This window comes from Wasmannia auropunctata, unplaced genomic scaffold, assembly GCF_000956235.1.
Source record: "Wasmannia auropunctata unplaced genomic scaffold, wasmannia.A_1.0 LD336026.1, whole genome shotgun sequence".
In the NCBI taxonomy this organism is placed as follows: domain Eukaryota; kingdom Metazoa; phylum Arthropoda; class Insecta; order Hymenoptera; family Formicidae; genus Wasmannia; species Wasmannia auropunctata.
In genome coordinates, this window is record NW_012026864.1 from 384,299 (window position 1) to 404,399 (window position 20,101).

The window sequence follows — 20,101 nt, forward strand, 5'->3', positions numbered from 1 at the left end:
ATACGTTACCTCGTTCGCGACAATATATCTGTGTGTTGCATTGTAAATATTTGTCGAGTGAACGCGCGTTGCGCGCATTTAAAATTCGTCACGCAGAATGCATTCGGGGAGGTGGCGAATATTTGGCGAGTGAAGGCACCGTCTGGAGCCCGCGGAGACTCGAAGGCATTCATTCGATAAATACTTATATTCGCTAAAGCGATACAAACTGTCGTCCCGCGGGCGACGAGATAATGTATCGTCGATGCGACAATATGTCGAAATTGTATGTGACAGTCTCATTTCTCTCATGTGAACGCGCGGCGCTGTACAGCTGTACGCGTCATATACCTGACACGTGAATGCGTTGCCTATATAGAGCAGAATATCATGTTGCCTCTCTCTCTCTCTCTCTCTCTCTCTCTCTCTCTCTCTCTCTCTCTCTCTTTAGCAAAGTGGGTATATTCTGACATTCCCGTATCTGGAATCATTACAGCACGCGCGACGGTACCATTTTTAGAGAGTGGTCGGCTGTTATAGGGAGGTGTGCCGCTCGTTTTCGTCCTTTTAAAGACTGGTTTATAAACGCAGTATACGCTCTTTAAATTGCGCAACGGAGGATTCAGCTTAATTTTCACGTCGTATCGTTTATAATTCTCGGTCAGCTACTTTCAGCAAAGACCTGAATTTCTTTCAGACAAATCTGTCAACGATAAGAATTGAGAAGGACGTGCTGCGTTAAATTTAGAGAATGACTTTAGACGGTTTTATTTTTTATTTAGAATCTTCTTTTTGTTGAATTGCATTTTTGACTTGTGGTATAAGGAAATAATAAATAAATGCAAGGTTCTTAAAAAAAAACTATAATATCAGTAGCAGGAATTCTATGGAAATGAAAAATGAGCTGCGTTTAGTAGATATTATCATATGTTAGTAATAGATTTATATTAATTTCGCAAATGACTGGGCATTTGCAGTCCCTGCAGTCGCGGAAGAATTCTGCTTTGTGGATTGTAATTTTAATCCATAATGCTAAAGGAGAGAGACAGAGAGGAAGATAGTAGTTATTTTAGAATTCCTCAGAAGAATCTGTGACGGTGAAAAAAATCGTGATGAATGGGACAGTATACACGTTAATAGCGAATTCATGCTAATTTCTCCAAGTAGCTCCGAGCGTTCGCGACTTTGTCATGGGGTTTACGATCTTGTTTCGCGGGCCGCAACTTTGACCCGCAATAATAAAGCATACCGCATCCAATCACGCTTTTACCGTTCGTTACAAATTGCACTTGATCACGCGCATGCCTCTCGCGCCGCGCGCCGTCTCGAGCGAGCGGGCCGCGCTCGGGATCAAGACTTTCGATCTTGTCTCGATCGAGGGCGATCGCGCGCGTTGCGGATACGGGGAGAGCCGGTCAGAATGCCAGCCGCGGGCGAAAAAAGGTGCGAGAGAGAAAGAGAGAGAGAAAGACAGAAACGAGCGAGAGGAGACGGACGGACGCGCTGCGCTTTGCGGGGTGGCGCAAAAAGGCAAAGACGAGTCCTTATAAGGACGAGCGTCCTTAACCCGCTTTACTCGCGGTGCCTCAAAGACAGCGAGACGATCGGTGTGGAGCGATCCGGTAACGGAGTCGACGGCGGGCAGGTCCGATGCCTTTTACGGTCGTCGTCCTGCATTTCGTGTTCGTTATACCACGGGGCGCCACGAAGGAAAATTCTGACGAAACCCCCTGGGGCGCCGTAAAAAGGCGATGTCCCATAATAGAAAATACGAGAGAGGCGAGACGCGTGCGCGTGTAACTAAACACCGCGCGAGTGACGCATCGTTGCGTTTGATCGGCGTAGAAGGTGATTCACGTAGAAGATAACTGCACGTCTTCGATAGTCCATATACGTGAGGTCATTAAATGTAAATTTAATTCTGAGCTATCACACGAGCCTTGTAAAAATATTTTATTTCAACAGTGCAGAAAAGTCATGGCGAATTCGAGACGGTCATTTTTTTTTTACGTCGGCACAATTAAGCCTCTTCAAGTTTCTATCATTATGCTTACTATACCTGCAGTTATATTTATATACGAGTATGTAATTTAAGAAAAAATTTTTGCTTTCCAAATTTAGCAAAGAATAACGCCTGTGCGTTTACCTTTCGTTTAAACTTGAAGCACCAGCCCCTGTCAGTCCGTTTATCTCGGGCTCGTGCCTCTGAACTCGGCGGGCGCTATTGACAGCATACCTCCGCGTGCATTTGGAAATTGCTGCAGCCTTGCGGTAAAAGACGTCGGTTTCGTGAGATGTAACGCATATCGCGATCGCGCGCCGGCTGCGGATTTGCTTAGAAGAAGGCACCCGTCACGTCGCGTCGGCGAGGTATAAACAGGAATGTTGGGCAGGGTCGATGACACCCGAGAGTACGGAGACCGGTTTTCGAGGACCTCCGAACGAGCAGTCCTGCCTGCTGGGAAAGGGGGACAAAGGTTTCCATATGTTCCCGGCTGCTTGCGACGGAATTTGAAAAATGTCCCGTCGAATTGAAAGCTCGATTGGCTCGCGCAATTTTATGCGAACGCGATGAATCGCTAAAAACTCTTCGTAAACGCGAAAGCATGACGCTCTTCGTAATGATGCCAAGGAGAAAAATCATGAATTTCGAGGACACACAGGAGGCGCGATCGTTCCTTAGTTAAGATTCCTCAGTTTTCGATGTAAATCGCTATAAAGAAATGAGATCGAATCACATCGAACTGAACTGACTCTTCTTCGTTTTCAATACTTTCAGTGCATACAATTAGGAGTACCTATTTTAAAAGAAGAGTGTTACAGATATTTAAAGCGTCATAATTTAACTTTCAAGTTCGACGATATGTTAATTTCTAAAGCATCCAGCGAATTTTATGAAGCGTCATGCATATAACATCAAAATGGAAAAGAAAAGAGGATTTAACTTTAGATGAAAAATTCAACGCAGAAATGCAAAATAGATGCAATCGCATCATTTTACTCGTATTTAATTCATTCATTATTCGATCGGATTCATAAAGAAGATCGCGGAGCCCCGACACGCGCTACGACAGATGAGGAAACAATGTGCTGTGTCACAAGATGAATGGCTGCGAACAGCCATTTATTTAAAGTTAACCGAGCTCCCGGCTTTATATTCTCCGTCTCTCTTCTCGCGGGCGGAATTAGACGGAGAAATACGAATAAACCTCCGGTAATAACTGCGACTGCTGCTTACCAGTCCATAATGGGAAAAGTTACGAAAGTACGCGGTAAATTAACGTGGAAATCGCGCGTGGAGAATAAATAAACCCCGGCACCGGTTCCGGGTGGCTTCTTCCACGAAGGATGACGCGGGTAGCCGCGAGTCCGAGAGCGGACCGGGGAAAGCAAGTGTGTGTGTGTGTGCGTGTGTGTGTGTGAATCACGCTGTAGGCAATTCTGGAGGCAACCGGTGATGATTCGTCGCGACCTTTGAAAGTGGATATACACGCGGCGAGCGTGAGGAGCAGGAAAACGGTGACGACGATGACGACGACGGACGAAAAAAATGCCCGGCAGCCCATCTGGTCGCGAGAAACGTGAATCGAGACCCAATAAACCAGTAGCTAACAATCTCCCCGAGTAATCGTCCGGCCCTAATGACGACATGAATAATTCGAGTGGACTCGCGGCAATTAAAGTGCGTCATCGCGCGACACTGCTTAATGGAAGGCAGATAAAAGCGAGAGGAACGTTTATTAACACCTACGCCCTATGCGCTGTCTCTCCCGCCGACGAGTATATCGTTTGCGACTGTTGCAACGATATCAATGTTGGGCGTTTATGCGTAAACAACGATAATTCACGTCTACGCGTAGGCTGTGCGAACTGTCTTTCTGCATAAAATGTGCGTACAATGCACGCGTACAAGTAGTCGAAATCGATCACGATACTCCGAGAGTATACCCGCGCATCGTGTTGAAGGATTTTTTTTTCCTATTTTATCAAAGATATGTCGTTATAAATTAACGTAGAAGTACAGTATATTTTCTTACATTTATATAAGTACAATAATGAAATGCGTGAAACGTATGGCGTGTAGCATGCTTTAATTTACAGAGAGAGAGAGATATGTAAACGTCACACGATTGGGAGAGACAATGGCGAGTACGTGTGGGGAAAACTGTGTAAACATTATTTTTTGCTAAGTTACGGGACAGCCGTGAACGAATGCCATTCGCGTGCACTTGCTCGCGCTGATAAAAGGTTAAATAACTTTGCTCCGTTTCGATATCGCGCACGAGAGATTAAGCATCCCTTCGTTAGTCAGTCATATAGGGGTCTGTCTGCCGCTGTATATATATATATATGCGAGATACGTGATTTATTCGCTTGTAACGGATATCCTTGTGGTAGTGAAACCGACGCTCTTCACGTTACGATAAACACTTTCGATCCCGGCCGAACTGAGTCGTAAATTACCGAGCCTATGCAAATTATAATAGCAAACCATTTTACGCGTCATTCAAATTCATTTCAGCTCGTCGGTAAAACTACGCGATTTTGATCGGCGTTAATAATTAAATTGAGTGTTTTATCTAATCGAATAATGTGCTTCCGGCGGATAAGATTTTATCTTATCATAAAATTATGAAAAGTCTATAAACGATAATACACGTTTTGCAAGTAAATTATCTTAAAGGGAAGTCTACATTGCGATATCGATGACATTCTACATGACATCAAGAACCTTATTGAGTCTAATTGGATAATCCTAATACATTTTGTTATCTGTATTTTGGTCAAAGATATTAAATGAAGATGTCAGACTTTTCCTTTAAATAATAGACATTAAATAAAAATTAACAGATTAAATGCTATTCAAGAGTAATTCCCATTTAAGTAACATCTGTCAATCAATAGTCCGTTATCCTTTGAAATTTCTAAAGTTTCCGATAAATAATTTCTCTGAAAGAATATTAGAAATGTGTTAGTATGTGTATATACGTGATTATATTCCTTCGCATGTACATTTTTTTATCTTGAAACCGATGATGTTCAAGAAATCCAGCATGCACCAAAGTCGGTGCACAAGTAAGCATTCCGTTGCCTCTCTCACTCACCAAGAATGCGACGCGTTCGTCTGACCGCCGAATATGTTATTCTCCGTAAATCGTACCAATTTTAAGGTTTATCTCGCTGAACTGGAACCGGGTATCTTTCGGCTCGAGCTCAGCTCCTCGAAACGGAGCTCGTTTCGCCGAGGATATAGGAGCGAGAGTCAAGGCTCTCGGTTTCAGGACCACCGGTCGTAAGCATGCAGGCATGGCAAAGTTGGCTTGCCCGCACATGCACATGCGTGTGTGTCGGCGCGGCGCGGCGGAGAAAACGTGCCAACGTGCGAGAGAACGCGCGACCAAACGAGAAAGGGAGAGCGCGCGGAGGTAGAAGACGCCGGAGAGCGGCGAACCAGAAGTGTATGTATATGTCGGCCTCTCTTTCTGCTACATCGCTCTCTACCTCGCGCTCTCGCGAACCGGCATCGCATGGTGAACGTGACGTCATCGATCGGACATTCCATCGAGCTTTACGTGCCGTTCCAGCTCCCTCTCGCTGCACTGTCGCGAGAGAATTCCTGGAATGCTCATCAGCGTCAGCGGAAACAATGCTCCAACCAAAACAATTGGGTCACGCGAATAGGTCCGCGAGCGAAATGCCCTCGCTTTTGATTCGGCTTCGCGAGAGCTCAATGAAGCAATCGCGGTTCGATAATCAATTCGATAAAAACGGAGATAATGTTCTTGCCCGAGAGAGATATGAATGAAGATACGTACGAAGCCGCTATTAGGTCTACTAATTAATGAATGAGATAAGGCTCTTGCTTTCGTTTCTCGAGGTAGACGCTTAAGAAGCCGGCCCAACTGTGTCAATTTGTAATAATTTTATAAACATTTTATAAACATGCACACAATCAAATTGTAATAAATCGAAATTCCTTCTTGTTACAGACATACTCTGGCCTCTTTTGCGTCGTAGTAAACCCTTATAAGAGACTGCCGATATACACAGAGAAGATCATGGAAAGGTACAAAGGCATCAAGAGACACGAAGTGCCACCACACGTATTTGCCATTACCGATACGGCTTATCGCTCCATGTTGCAAGGTAACGATATAATTATAAATTTTTATTAGCTACCTATTGCATCGAATTAGTATTGTTAAGCAGTTAAATCTAGCGTTCGGAAAAAAAGCATTTTAAATCGGCGAAATATATCCTTTAAACTTAAATTACGACAAGAAAAAATCTTGTTGATTCGCTCACAAAATGGAGTTATTAATTATTTTAATCTTGCGCGACAAGCGAAAAATTGTAATTAACAAATTATTTTATTTTTGTGTGATTTTTCGAAATTATTTCGTTATCCGAAGTTCTATGCTATATTATATACCTTATTCTTTATATTCTATTTGCAATATGCATTACGTTTTAAACATGCTCTCGAAAGCTCCATTAATTGTCTTAAAGTATATTTAAATAATATTCTATCATTTAAGAATATTCTCTCTTTATATAATCTATAATCGCCAGTATTCTGTATATTGCAGATCGCGAGGACCAGTCGATTTTGTGCACCGGCGAATCCGGCGCCGGCAAGACCGAGAACACGAAGAAAGTGATTCAATATTTGGCCTATGTGGCCGCGTCGAAACCCAAGTCCAACGCGGTAAGTCAACGTCCATTAGCACGTTCGTCGTCGTTGTCGTTGTCGGCGGCAGCGGCGGCGGCGGCGACGGAGGCGGTGGCGGCGGCGGTGGTTTCCGCCGTGCGGCAGATCCATTGTGTTTCACGCACGCGCTCGCTCGCCGAAGACACGCGCGCCCGACGAATTGAACCACCACGGTTTATACGAGCCATTTAACCTCCCGATGCTCCCGTATAAGCGCGAATGCTTCTCCCGCGAGCCTCTTCCTGAGAGACGCGCGCGCGCGAGAGAGAGAGAGAGTGATCTCTGTCCCCGGAAATATGCGCGTACGTCGATCGAGAAAAGCGGAGGCTCCTAACGTAACGGATATCTCGAAGTCTGAAGTAATGTCGAGCTTATTTTTCGACTCGCCTCTTGTTATCTCGGTATCTTCGATATTAAACGGGATGGAGTATTCAACGCATTATATAAACTGCCACTGGGACAGTTACAATTACGAGCATGGCAAGAGGAGAGAGAGACGGCGTGTGCGCGATTACTATAATTTGAAGTAGGTGAAACTGGAATCATATCATACCTTTCAACTTAATTTCCGTAATAAATACCATCTTGTTGCACATATCGTCTTCCTGCCATTTTTTTAACCGGCTTAAAATGACAGTGTCACGTGTGTGTGTGTGTGTGTGTGTGTGTGTGTGTGTGTGTGTGTGTGTGTGTGTGTGTGTGTGTGTGTGTGTGTGTGTGTGTGTGTGTGTGTGTAATAATACCGTTACGGTTGAAAGGTTCCGATTACCTCACGCACAATTATGTTTACGATAGATGTCTACTCACAACTATGCGCGTTGCCAAGGTTAATGACCAAAGCGGCCATATCGAAACAGCACAACAAGAGACTATACTACAATTGACACGCTACCCGGTAAATAGATTTAACTACAACGGCGTTTGTTACCCGAGCGATCGTGGTATGCGATTACAATGTTCGACCATGAACGTGTTTAGCCAATTATTCGGTGCGGTTCTTTTTCATTTTCCTATAGTCAGAAGCGTCATCAAAACATGCTTGTTTCCTATAGATATAAACTGAAGCGAAAGAAGGAACTTAACTTATATTCAAACGTAATTTTAACCTGACAAATCTTGACAAACGAGTAAATATTGTTTCAATTTGTTTTAGTATGTCTAACATTGTCCAAAATAGCAATTAATTTTTTTTGTTTAGAAAATTTCACGAAGTATTCAGCGTTTCGAGTTATCGCAAATTGTGTTGAGCCTATTTCGCTGTAGGAAATTTGCAAAGAGTTAATGTCACAAAAGAGAGTTCAGAACCGGATGACTGACGCGCGATGAGAATACAGATTATCGGTGTTAGAACCGTCGAAATTTCGCGTAATCGAGTCACCGTGCTCACCGCAATCGCGTCAGCCTTTCCGAGGCTCGGAAAACCTCGCTGCCGTTGCCGCTCGCTTCCGTCGCCGGAAATGCAACCTCAATATCCGATTCGTGACGTCCTTACCACGGGCTCGCGGTACGAGGAATTCCATATTGGTTACTGCCAAATTAATACACGAGAGGAAGCCGTCTCGTGCGAAACTCGTTAAAATTCTTCATTCGTTCGAACGGATTTCTATGTTTGAACGACTGATTCTCAAATAGATATTTTTCCGTCGGATGATTGTTAACATGGTCTCTTATAGTCCACAGTTAATGACTTTTTTTAGACGAAGCTGTAAATGTCGCGGCTAAGAAATTTCAATATCGAATCATAAATGTCTACTAAAAAAAAAATTATAAATTTTATGTCTTTTTTTGAAATAATAGATTGGTATTCTCTCTTTAGAAAGAACTGTGGATTGAAAGAGCCGCAGGAATTTTTGAGATGTTTATTAAAGAATACAAGAGAGAGAGAGAGAGAGAGAGAGAGAGAGAGAGAGAGAGAGAACACGAGATTTTGTTTGAGAGCCTCTGCCGTATAGGTTCGCGTACAGTGGCTTCTTTGTTCTCGCGCGTTTTGCCGGGATACTTGAAGAGTATAATCCGAACCATCGCGCGAGGCGCAACGTTATTAATAAATCGAAAAAGATGCAGCGAACGAACTGTTTTTTTCCGCAAATTACGTCGAAGTTTGGGAAGGGGGGAGCGGGGAGATAAAAGGACGGCCACTAAAAAAAAGAGAGAAAAATGCGCAGATACAATCTTCAACTGGTAACATGCATTTCTCCTGCCCACCGGACGTTCTGACCTCGCGGAGTCTTGTAACTGCTTTTGTAAATTTTATAAGTCACATGGCTATTTTTGGCGTTCGTGAATCAGATAAAAATTTAAGCAGGATTAATGGCGACCATATGTTGAATGTAAACAATATGATTTGGTCCCTCGCAGGCACTTTTAGAGACGTGGCGCACGTTGAGGGTTTCACTTTCGTAAATGGCAGTACATGGTAAAATATACAGAGCGATGCAGGAGCCTCGCACTCCGAAAAATATCGTACTAATATCGAATCGATTATTTGAAAAGTAACGAATTAAAAAACAAAGGTTTTGGAAATATTAAATCCCTTTTAAGCATTACAATTGTTGTATATCAAAATTCTTAAAAACTTAAAAGAGCTATTAAAAATATATACTCAAGTATCTTACATGAATAGCGGAATTGAATGCAATATAAATTTCATAATTTTGATTGAAAAAAAAGAAAGAAGAGGAAATATCTATCGTCAGCGAATGATAACTCTTGTTACATCTTAAATAATCGATTTTGTTAAATGGCACGAGCGACGTTTTTCCACCGCCGGTTTCAGACTCGTAGCAATCGAAAACGTATAAAGAGATCGCTGCAAAAGGAGCAGCATCGAGAAGAGAGCGTCTGCTCCTTGCGAAGATTCGCGCGAATCGCGACTTCTCCGTCCACTCGATCGAAGGTCGCCCCGCGAGAGAGAGCCTTAACACATTTTCGATTACCATAAGTCGCGCTCGCATTAAGACTCGTGCGGCGGATGGGCGCTCGTTTATACGTTGATTAAGCCCAATCGATCTGTATTGCGTCGCGTACACACGTTGCTCGCGATGAGGCTCGGGGAAAGAGGAAGGAGGACGGGGAGTCGGAGACACGCGCGCATCGTGCTCACCGAAGGACCTCTCCTTTTCCAGACAAACGATCCACTTATCGGACCGAGTCTCTTTCTGATTCTCTTGAGTCACGCGAGGAGCCGGCTTGCCTGCGCGTGACTCATCTCCCGAGCGCAGAGAATCTAGGCCTATCGTAGATTAAAAGAAAAAAAAAAATAAAATGGGAATTTGGACTCCAGGTGTTCCATCGCGTTTTCTCCCAACTGTAATTTTTTTTTTTTTAAGCACGTTCAAAGCGATCGCTTCGCGAGGTAGGCTGTCCTTTGTAATTGGATTTTCAACGTTCAATTTTCATCATCGTGATTTTAAACTCTATTGTCAGCGACGAAGGAAACATGCGAAATATTGTGCGTAATAGCGCGTATAGTGAAATTCATATAATGTTAAAAACATTTTCGAATATATATATTTTCGAGTACTTATTGTTCGACTATTCCCGTTGCAGCACTTCGCAACTCGACGGTCCTTATCGCTTTGATGTCGTGATCGTAATTGTCGCAAACTAATCTTTGCAGGTCGCATAGAGACACGCAATCGACGCAATTAAATTTTCGTGTTATCTGTCTGATTTTTTAATGGCCTTTATTAGATCGAGCCAGTGTACATGTACATATATATAGCATGTCGATGTATAATAAGTACGCACATCTGAAGCACACGTATCTTAATACTTTGTACAGTAAACTTTGATCACAAGTTGAAGTTAGTAGTGAGTAAATAACATGGAAGTGTTGGTTAGCGGAAATGGTGACAGGGGTATTTTTATTCCTCGATGAATCTGGAGAGAATGGTGACCTTTTCGGAAAAGGTATATACCTAATTTTGCAGTAATTTAATTGCACCGAATGCTGCAAGCTTTCCGTTTGAATTAAATTAATTCTGTAAATATTGTATGAAAGTGCTAATTTATAATTTAGAATTTCACTTTGTCTCTTAAGGGAAGACAAAGAGCGCGGTTGAAGTCGCAGTCAGTATTAACGAAATCGGTCACTTATTTAAATTTAAATTTAATTTAAATTAGAAAATTAGTACTTTAATAATAAAAATATTTTTTTTTTTTTAAATCATGCACCGATCGGCCGAGAATTGCTCGTCTCGTTCAACTGGATTTTGCACGCACAAATCTCGAGGAAGATTTGATCTTTTTCAGCGTATCAGATTTCTTCTTAATGTTCCTTCCTCACCGCCGATCGCACGGCGTTTGTACATGCAAAAGTGTACGTGTAAAAAAAAGTCTGTAAAACGAGAACACTCGCCTACGGTACGACTGCATGCTATCGCATCGGCTGCATTATCGTCTTACTTTTGTTCACAGCCAGCACATTCCTGATCGTTTCGCATGCACAAGAGCAAATAAGCTCGCTTGTTTCGCCACACTACGGACATTTTAGACTATTCCGATCGGGGCGTTACTTCCCGAGTATACAGGGTGACCCGCAGCCGAGTTTTGTAATATCATTAATTTCTTGATGAATTTGGAGTCAACAATTCCTTGGCGAACGTTTCGCGAGTCTGCCGTATGTCGCGTGTCTTTTTTTTCTCAATACCTACTAAATATTTCTTCGAGAAAGTCGCGGATTGAATTAAGATTCGCATGGAATTAATTATCAATGAAAATTCTTTAATCAGTTCTATTTCTGAATTTTCGATAATGAATTGAGACTGCGGTTCACTTGACACACTACAAATGCTTCGAAGCGTTTGATTGATTAGTCGGAATAAAGAATTTTATACGAATTGACCAATCATAAAATGCTTCGAAGCGTTTTTAGCGTCAAGTGAACTATAGACTAAGGCCTAATCGACTTCAAATTCATCAAGAATTCGAAAAGTAATATCGCAACGTGTATATGTATCAAAACTGAATTATGCAAATTTAGCATCTGAGAAATTTATTTTCAAGTCTCAAAATACAAAATCAAAATCCATCGGAACAAATCCAACAAAGAAAGCAATAAAAAGAAAGAAAGAAAGAATTGGTTCTGTCGTTCTGCTAAGATTCGATTTCGCGTGCGTTTATTCGTCTCGGTCGGTTTGCTCTTCGTGTACCTGCCATTCGGTACACGGACGTGAGGGAGTCGCACGGGCCAAGGACGAACACGCGACTCGAAAGCCAAGCCATGCCCGATTCTGATCTAATGCTGAAAATTCTTTTATTTTCGGTGCTGACTTTTGGCGGCCGCCCACCTAGACTCCGAGCCCGGCATTAATCATAGTAAGTCAACGAAATTTAAAAAACAAAGGCCCGGCTCAGGCGGCTGACGACGCCTGCGGCACGGGATTTCGTATTATTTTCTCGCTTATCCACCCCTTACTAACAGACTCTTTTGATTTTTGATGTATCCTCAATGACGCACGTACCGAGAGAGAGAGAGGGAGATCGCGATATATAATAATATTGTCGTAATAACGTCACAGACTTGTGTTCTCGAAAAATATGATACAAACAAATTATATATAAACACGTAAACAAAATATATTGTACATATTGTATATACGAATTATTTATACAATTGCTATCTATATTTTTATAAAACGAGATTTAAATATGGTGAGTATCCATTCGATAAGAAATTGCCATGTTTGATATAAAATTTAAAAAAATGACATTTTAGAAAGAATCGCGAGATGAATATTTGACGCCCAAGTTTATATTATTTCTAAAGAGAATAATATTAATATGTATTATGTTGTTTGAATTAATTCTTGTATGTATTTTGTGATACATTTTTATTCAAATTATATATTTTAATTTTATTAAGATATTTTTTTCAGTTTTGATTGTATCGGAACGTGTCTCGCGGTTCTTTTGTAGATAAAAGGATGGATTTGGGGATTAAAATAAGTCCTTATGAATATAATAAGATAAGATATAATATAGAGAGATCTCTCGGTACCTGCATGCGTTTTGTCCATAAAGATACCATTGTATCATTTCGTATCACCCACCTGTGAGAAATTAATCGTCGCAAAACCGTCTACCGAAACTATCGGTGTTCTCGTGGCTAACGAAGCTTCCCCTTGCCTCTTTTTATTCCTGCTGCTTGCGGATCCAGGGATCTGGGAGTGTCACGGAAAAGTTTGCGGTAATTAACGTGAGAAAGGGAGAAAGAAAGTGGGAGGAAACGATATTAACACTGGTGTGGTGTCGTGATAAGTGTCTTTGCCTTACAGCTTGCTTTTGTCGTCAATTATTGTCGTTTATTTCTTTTTTTTTTTACCCTTTCGGTGCGCTGCAGTTTAACAAGTCGCAAAAGTTACAAATCAAACTTCGATGCTTGATACACGTAATGCGCTTGTGTGTTAATCGTAATACGTTATTATACGTCGCTGAGCAAGGAAGCGTGAAAGATTTCGTTATCGTTTACACGATTATGCTTACAGTTAGAAAAATTTTTTATGTCTCAAAGTGACATGAATAATGTTCTAACGTTTGAAAGTAGAAAGATAAATGTGTTACATTTACAATTCGCAATTTAGAATTGACAATTTCTTTTACTTCCATGCTATAGAATTGCTCATTTTTAAATCAAGCTTACAGTGATTTGTCATGGAAATTCTTTTAGACGAAAACTTTCATGCTTCTTTAAGATAAATCGACCGAATTAATTTGCGTTCTTATATTTAAATGAATTCAACATTTTGAAATGACCAGTCAAGCTTCGTCTTTTTTACATTTTTATGTCTTCGATATTTTTACAAAGCGATTATTACAATCGCTTATCGCTTACCGTAATCTATTTCTTATTATAGCTGTCAACCTGTTATATTTAGCGTTATTGTATATATTCGGCGTGAAACTAGCAACATTATTGTGCTTTAAATTTTTGGCGAAATATTTAGGATAGCAGTTACATTTTTTAATTTATTTATTCAAACAGATTTAAAAAATATATTCTGTTAGTGCTACAATTAATTTTTATTTATATATATTATTAATAATATAGCATAATATTTATAGTATTATTTAATATTATTAATAGAATATTTATATATTTATATCAATTTTATATGAACAATCAGTGTTTAAACAATTAAAAATTATCTTTCATTATTTGTTTTTTCAATATTTGTATTTATGTGTGCAAACAATTTTTGTTTGTAATTATTCTTTTCATGTATAGATATATCTAAATATTCAAAAAATTCAAAGAACTTGGTGTCATTTGCTTTGAAAGAACAAACGAAGAACAAAAGTTTCTTTTACATCATTGCATTTCTTAATGTACGCAATAAGCCGTTTACTTTGCTCATTAGCGCTATTTTTATCAGCCTGAAAGAATGAATATTCTCGATGATGTTTATTATTAACTGTTGAAATTTTTTTCGTCAGGGCGAACTCGAGCAACAGCTTCTTCAAGCAAATCCAATTTTGGAAGCATTTGGTAATGCGAAGACTGTGAAGAACGATAATTCATCCCGTTTCGTAAGTAACATTAACAAATCTTCGCTAACACAAGAGAATCAATTTCCAATCAAGCTAAAATAATTATTTAATTGCATTAAAATATGTATTGGTAATTTCCATTAATTGAATACAATATGCTTTAGCATGTTTTCTGTCCTATTGCAAATAATCGTATTGTTACATAATAATACGCATGTTGCAGGGTAAATTTATAAGAATAAATTTTGATGCATCCGGTTACATAGCCGGTGCAAACATTGAGACGTATCTTCTGGAGAAGTCGAGAGCTATTCGGCAAGCGAAAGATGAAAGGACTTTTCACATATTCTATCAGCTGTTGGCAGGCGCCTCAGTGGAACAAAAGAGTGAGTTACGCAATACGTAAAACAAAGGATCTTTATTTTAGCTCGTTGTGTTCGATATTCGTAATTTGTGATGGTTTATCAATTCTTTCAGAGGAATTTATACTGGAAGATCCGAAGCACTATCCTTTCCTATCGAATGGAGCTTTACCGGTTCCTGGTGTTGACGATTCCGCTGAATTCTTCTCCACGGTAAAGTCAATGCACATCATGGGCATGACCAACGAGGACTTTTCCTCCATCTTCCGTATCGTTTCCGCCGTGATGTTGTTTGGCTCGATGCAGTTCCGCCAGGAGCGAAATTCTGATCAAGCGACATTACCGGACAACACGGTGGCGCAGAAGATCTCGCACCTGTTGGGCCTAAGCGTGACCGAGATGACGAAAGCCTTCCTGAAGCCGCGCATCAAGGTCGGTCGTGATTTCGTTACGAAGGCGCAGACGAAGGAGCAGGTGGAATTCGCCGTGGAGGCGATCTCAAAGGCCTGCTACGAGAGGATGTTCCGTTGGCTGGTGAATAGAATCAACAGGTCCCTCGACAGAACGAAGCGACAGGGCGCCAGCTTTATCGGCATATTGGACATGGCCGGTTTCGAGATATTCGAGCTGAATTCCTTCGAGCAGCTGTGTATCAATTACACGAATGAGAAGCTGCAACAATTGTTCAATCACACGATGTTTATTCTGGAGCAGGAGGAGTATCAGCGTGAGGGAATTGAATGGAAGTTCATAGACTTTGGGTTGGATCTGCAGCCGACGATCGATCTGATCGACAAACCGATGGGCATTATGGCGCTTTTAGACGAAGAGTGTTGGTTCCCGAAAGCCACGGACAAGACATTCGTGGAAAAACTGGTCGGCGCTCACAGTGTCCACCCGAAGTTCATGAAGACTGACTTCCGCGGTGTGGCCGACTTTGCAATTATTCATTATGCCGGCAAGGTGGACTATTCTGCCGCTAAGTGGTTGATGAAGAACATGGACCCGTTGAATGAGAACGTTGTCAGTCTTCTGCAAGCCTCGCAGGATCCGTTCGTGTGTCATATCTGGAAAGACGCCGAGATCGTCGGTATGGCGCAGCAGGCGCTCACGGACACACAGTTCGGTGCGAGGACGAGGAAGGGCATGTTCAGGACGGTCTCGCAACTGTATAAGGAACAGTTGGCCAAGCTGATGGTGACGTTACGTAATACGAATCCGAACTTCGTCAGATGTATAATTCCGAATCACGAGAAGAGAGCCGGTAAGATCGACGCTCCGCTTGTGCTGGATCAGCTGCGATGCAACGGCGTGTTGGAGGGTATCCGTATCTGCCGGCAAGGCTTTCCAAACAGAATTCCGTTCCAAGAATTCAGACAACGCTACGAACTGCTTACTCCGAATGCTATCCCCAAGGGATTTATGGACGGGAAGAAGGCTTGCGAAAAGATGGTATGTATTTCGATCTCATTTTAATCGCATATCTCGATCAAAAATAATAGGAATGTATCGCTAAATCATAAATTTTTATTATAGATTCAAGCATTGGAGCTAGATCCGAATCTTTATCGTGTTGGACAATCAAAGATCTTTTTCCGCGCCGGGGTGTTGGCCCACTTGGAGGAGGAGAGAGACTACAAGATCACGGACATAATCGTCAATTTCCAGGCCTTCTGTCGAGGTTTCTTGGCCAGGCGTAACTATCAAAAACGTCTGCAGCAGCTTAACGCGATCCGCATTATCCAGAGAAACTGTGCGGCCTACCTGAAGTTGCGCAATTGGCAATGGTGGCGGTTGTACACTAAGGTCAAGCCTCTGTTGGAGGTTACCAAGCAGGAGGAAAAGCTTACGCAGAAGGAAGATGAACTGAAGCAGGTTCGCGACAAGCTGGAGTTACAGTTGCACTCGGCTCAAGAATACGAGCGCAAATATCAGCAGGCAATCGAAGAAAAGACGATGCTGGCCGAGCAATTGCAGGCAGAGGTTGAGCTTTGCGCGGAAGCCGAAGAGATGAGAGCTAGGCTGGCCGCGAGAAAGCAAGAGCTGGAAGAAATTTTGCACGATTTGGAAGCGCGTATTGAGGAGGAAGAAGAGAGAAGTGCCGCGTTGACCCAGGAGAAGAAGAAGTTACAGTTAAACATCAGCGATTTAGAAGAACAATTAGAGGAAGAGGAAGCTGCCAGACAAAAACTGCAATTGGAAAAGGTCCAATGCGATGCGAAGATCAAGAAATTAGACGAAGATCTCGCTCTTTCGGATGATACCAATCAAAAATTATTGAAAGAGAAAAAGATTCTCGAGGAACGCGCCAATGATCTTTCACAGACTTTAGCTGAAGAAGAGGAGAAGGCGAAGCATTTATCGAAGTTGAAAGCTAAGCACGAAGCGACGATCGCCGATCTCGAGGAGAGGCTCCTCAAAGATCATCAGCAACGACAAGAGGTGGATAGATCCAAGAGAAAAGTCGAGACTGAAGTTTCAGACTTGAAGGAGCAATTGTCCGAGAGGAAAACGCAAGTTGAGGAAATGCAGCTTCAACTTGGCAAACGCGAGGAAGAACTCAATCAAGTTATGGCGAAAATGGACGAAGAAGGCGCCGCTAAAGCTCAAGCTCAAAAGGCGCTTAGAGAATTAGAGTCACAATTAGCCGAACTTCAGGAAGATTTGGAAGCTGAAAAGGCGGCTAGGGGTAAAGCGGAGAAACAGAAGCGCGATTTGAATGAGGAACTCGAAGCGCTGAAGAACGAATTGCTCGATTCTTTAGATACTACCGCGGCTCAACAGGAGTTGAGAAGCAAACGAGAACAAGAACTCGCGACATTGAAGAAGAACCTCGAAGAGGAAACATCGTTGCATGAAGCCACCCTCGCCGATATGCGTCACAAGCATACGCAAGAATTGACTGCTCTGAACGAACAGATGGATGCGTTGAAGAAAACAAAGGCGGTTCTAGAGAAGGCAAAAGGATCTCTGGAGGCCGAGAACGCCGACCTGGCTACAGAACTGAGATCCGTTAGCGCAAGCAGGCAAGAGTCTGACCGTCGTCGTAAGCAAGCGGAGCAACAATTGGTGGAAATAAACGCAAAATTGGTCGAGGTAGAACGAAACAAACAAGAATTAGCCGAGAAAGTGACGAAACTGCAACAAGAAGCGGAAAGTGTGATGCAGCAATTAGAAACCGCCGAACTGAAAGCATCTGCGGCATTGAAGGCATCGGCCACCTGCGAATCCCAGTTCACCGAACTTCAACAGCAATTGGAAGAAGAAACTCGGCAGAAACTAGCTCTCAGTTCGAAGTTGCGCGCAATAGAAAGTGAGAAAGAGAGCTTGCATGATCAACTTGAGGAGGAAGAGGAAGCGAAACGTGCCTTGGACAAGCAATTGCTGAGTCTAACTGTACAATTGGCCGAAGCCAAGAAACGTGCTGACGATGAAGCAGAGGCGGCTGCCGCTCTCGAGGAGGCCAGGAAACGTTGCACGAAAGACATTGAAGGCCTCCAGCGGCAAGTCGAAGAATTGCAGGCAGCCAATGACAAGCTAGACAAATCGAAGAAGAAGATCCAGGCAGAATTGGAGGACAGTATCATTGAGCTGGAGGCACAGCGAGCAAAGGTACTCGAGTTGGAAAAGAAGCAGAAGAACTTCGATAAGGTGCTGGCCGAGGAGAAGGCTGTGTCCGAGCAGTATGCGGAGCAACGGGATGCCGCGGAGAGAGAAGCGCGCGAGAAGGAGACAAGAGTGCTATCGTTGACTCGCGAATTGGACGAGCTTAATGAGAAAGTTGAGGAACTTGAACGGGGCCGTAGAGGTCTACAGTCGGAACTGGACGAATTGGTTAATAACCAAGGTACCGCTGACAAGAATGTCCACGAGTTAGAGAAGGCAAAACGTTCGTTAGAGTCGCAGTTGCAAGAGCAGAAGTCGCAGGTTGAAGAATTGGAGGACGAGTTACAATTCACGGAAGATGCTAAACTGCGGTTGGAAGTGAACATGCAGGCGTTGCGAGCTCAGTTCGAGCGTGATCTCCAGACTAAGGAAGAACAGGCGGAAGAAAAACGTCGGGGATTAGTGAAGCAGCTCCGTGACCTCGAGGCGGAGCTCGAGGATGAGAGGAAACAGCGTGCCGCGGCTATCGCAGCACGTAAAAAAATGGAGGCGGATTACAAGGACATCGAGCAACAGTTGGAGATGCACAACAAGGTGAAGGAGGACGCGCTCAAGCAACTGAAGAAACTTCAAGCTCAAATCAAGGATTGCACTAGAGAGACGGAGGAAGCCAGGGCTGCCAGAGACGAACTGGCGGCTGCCTCTAAGGAAACTGAGAGGAAAGTCAAGAGCTTAGAAGCCGATCTGTTGCAATTGACCGAGGACTTTGCCAGCAGCGAACGCGCCAGAAGAACCGCCGAGAACGAGAGGGACGAGCTGCAGGAAGAGGTCAATAACAACGCCAACAAGGGCACCCTGATGTTAGACGAGAAGCGTAGACTGGAGGCGAGAATCGCCACTTTGGAGGAAGAATTGGAGGAGGAGCAATCGAACGCCGAGATCGTGATGGATCGTGCCAGAAAAGGTCAGATTGTGATCGAGCAGTTGACAACGGACTTGGCGACTGAGCGATCGACTACGCAAAAGCTGGAGTCGCATAAGATGCTGTTAGAGAGACAGAACAAGGAGCTCAAGGCCAAGCTGACCGAGCTAGAGACTGCGCAACGTGCCAAGACCAAGGCAACGATACAGCAACTGGAATCGAAGATCAACAATCTCGATGAGCAGCTCGAAACCGAAGCCAAGGAGAGATTCGCCCAGCAGAAGATCAATCGCAAGCTCGAGAAGAAATTGAAGGAACTCAGCCTACAGTTGGAGGACGAGAGACGAAACTCCGATCAGTATAAAGAACAGGCGGAAAAAGTCAATGCCAGGATGAAGGCGTTGAAGAGGCAATTGGACGAAGCGGAGGAGGAGATCAGTAGGCATAAGACCATGAAGCGAAAAGCGCAGAGAGAGATGGACGACATGATAGAATCTCACGAAGAGCTTACGCGGGAATTGACGCATCTAAAGAATAAATTAAGGTAATTTCACATTATCTACTTTTCCACGCATACACACGCATACATAAATATGGAAGGAATAAAACCAATGTTTAAATATGAAAAGGTCTTGAAGGTTCGGGGGTAAAAGGGTTTAATGTTTGGAGGATAATTAGTAGCAAGAGGATACTATTCTTTCTAACGATTTACATATGTGTTATTTTATGTTACACTTTTTAGGCCATACGTATCTGTAACCTTAGGCGAACGTAATGAGGCAGTATTAAAGTAGTGTTTTATCTTTGAAGGAAGTGATCAACTTCTGACATGTGTAGGTGTCAAGAGAGAAAAAACGATTGGTATCCTACCTGAGAGAGTTTTTTGCTAGGAAACAATCCCATTAGTGTCCCCAGTGTGCTACAGTGAGTTAAACGAGCTCTTTTGGTTAATTTGAAACCGCTAACCCTGAAAATAATATTGCCGATTTGGACTTGCTACCTTGTGTGATAATGACATACTTCTACCCC

The 20,101-nt window shown here is 42.7% G+C and overlaps 1 protein-coding gene across 4 annotated transcripts in view; it reads left to right on the forward strand.

The window, feature by feature from the left end:
• LOC105452673 (myosin heavy chain, non-muscle-like) overlaps nucleotides 1–20,101 on the forward strand; it is a 30,239-nt gene that overhangs the window by 9,027 nt on the left and 1,111 nt on the right. The window contains exons 2-10 of one of the 4 annotated variants that reach the window (XM_011694001.1): nucleotides 5,970–6,126; nucleotides 6,570–6,688; nucleotides 11,987–12,010; nucleotides 12,852–12,881; nucleotides 14,129–14,221; nucleotides 14,406–14,568; nucleotides 14,660–15,996; nucleotides 16,081–19,616; nucleotides 19,815–20,089. In XM_011694001.1, coding sequence (XP_011692303.1) covers nucleotides 5,970–6,126; nucleotides 6,570–6,688; nucleotides 11,987–12,010; nucleotides 12,852–12,881; nucleotides 14,129–14,221; nucleotides 14,406–14,568; nucleotides 14,660–15,996; nucleotides 16,081–19,616; nucleotides 19,815–19,866 — 5,511 coding nt within the window. In that variant the 3' untranslated portion in view covers nucleotides 19,867–20,089. Of the gene's footprint in view, nucleotides 1–5,969; nucleotides 6,127–6,569; nucleotides 6,689–11,986; nucleotides 12,011–12,851; nucleotides 12,882–14,128; nucleotides 14,222–14,405; nucleotides 14,569–14,659; nucleotides 15,997–16,080; nucleotides 19,617–19,814; nucleotides 20,090–20,101 lie in introns of those variants that run through there. The other 3 variants (XM_011693998.1, XM_011693999.1, XM_011694000.1) reach the window with 3 other exon arrangements.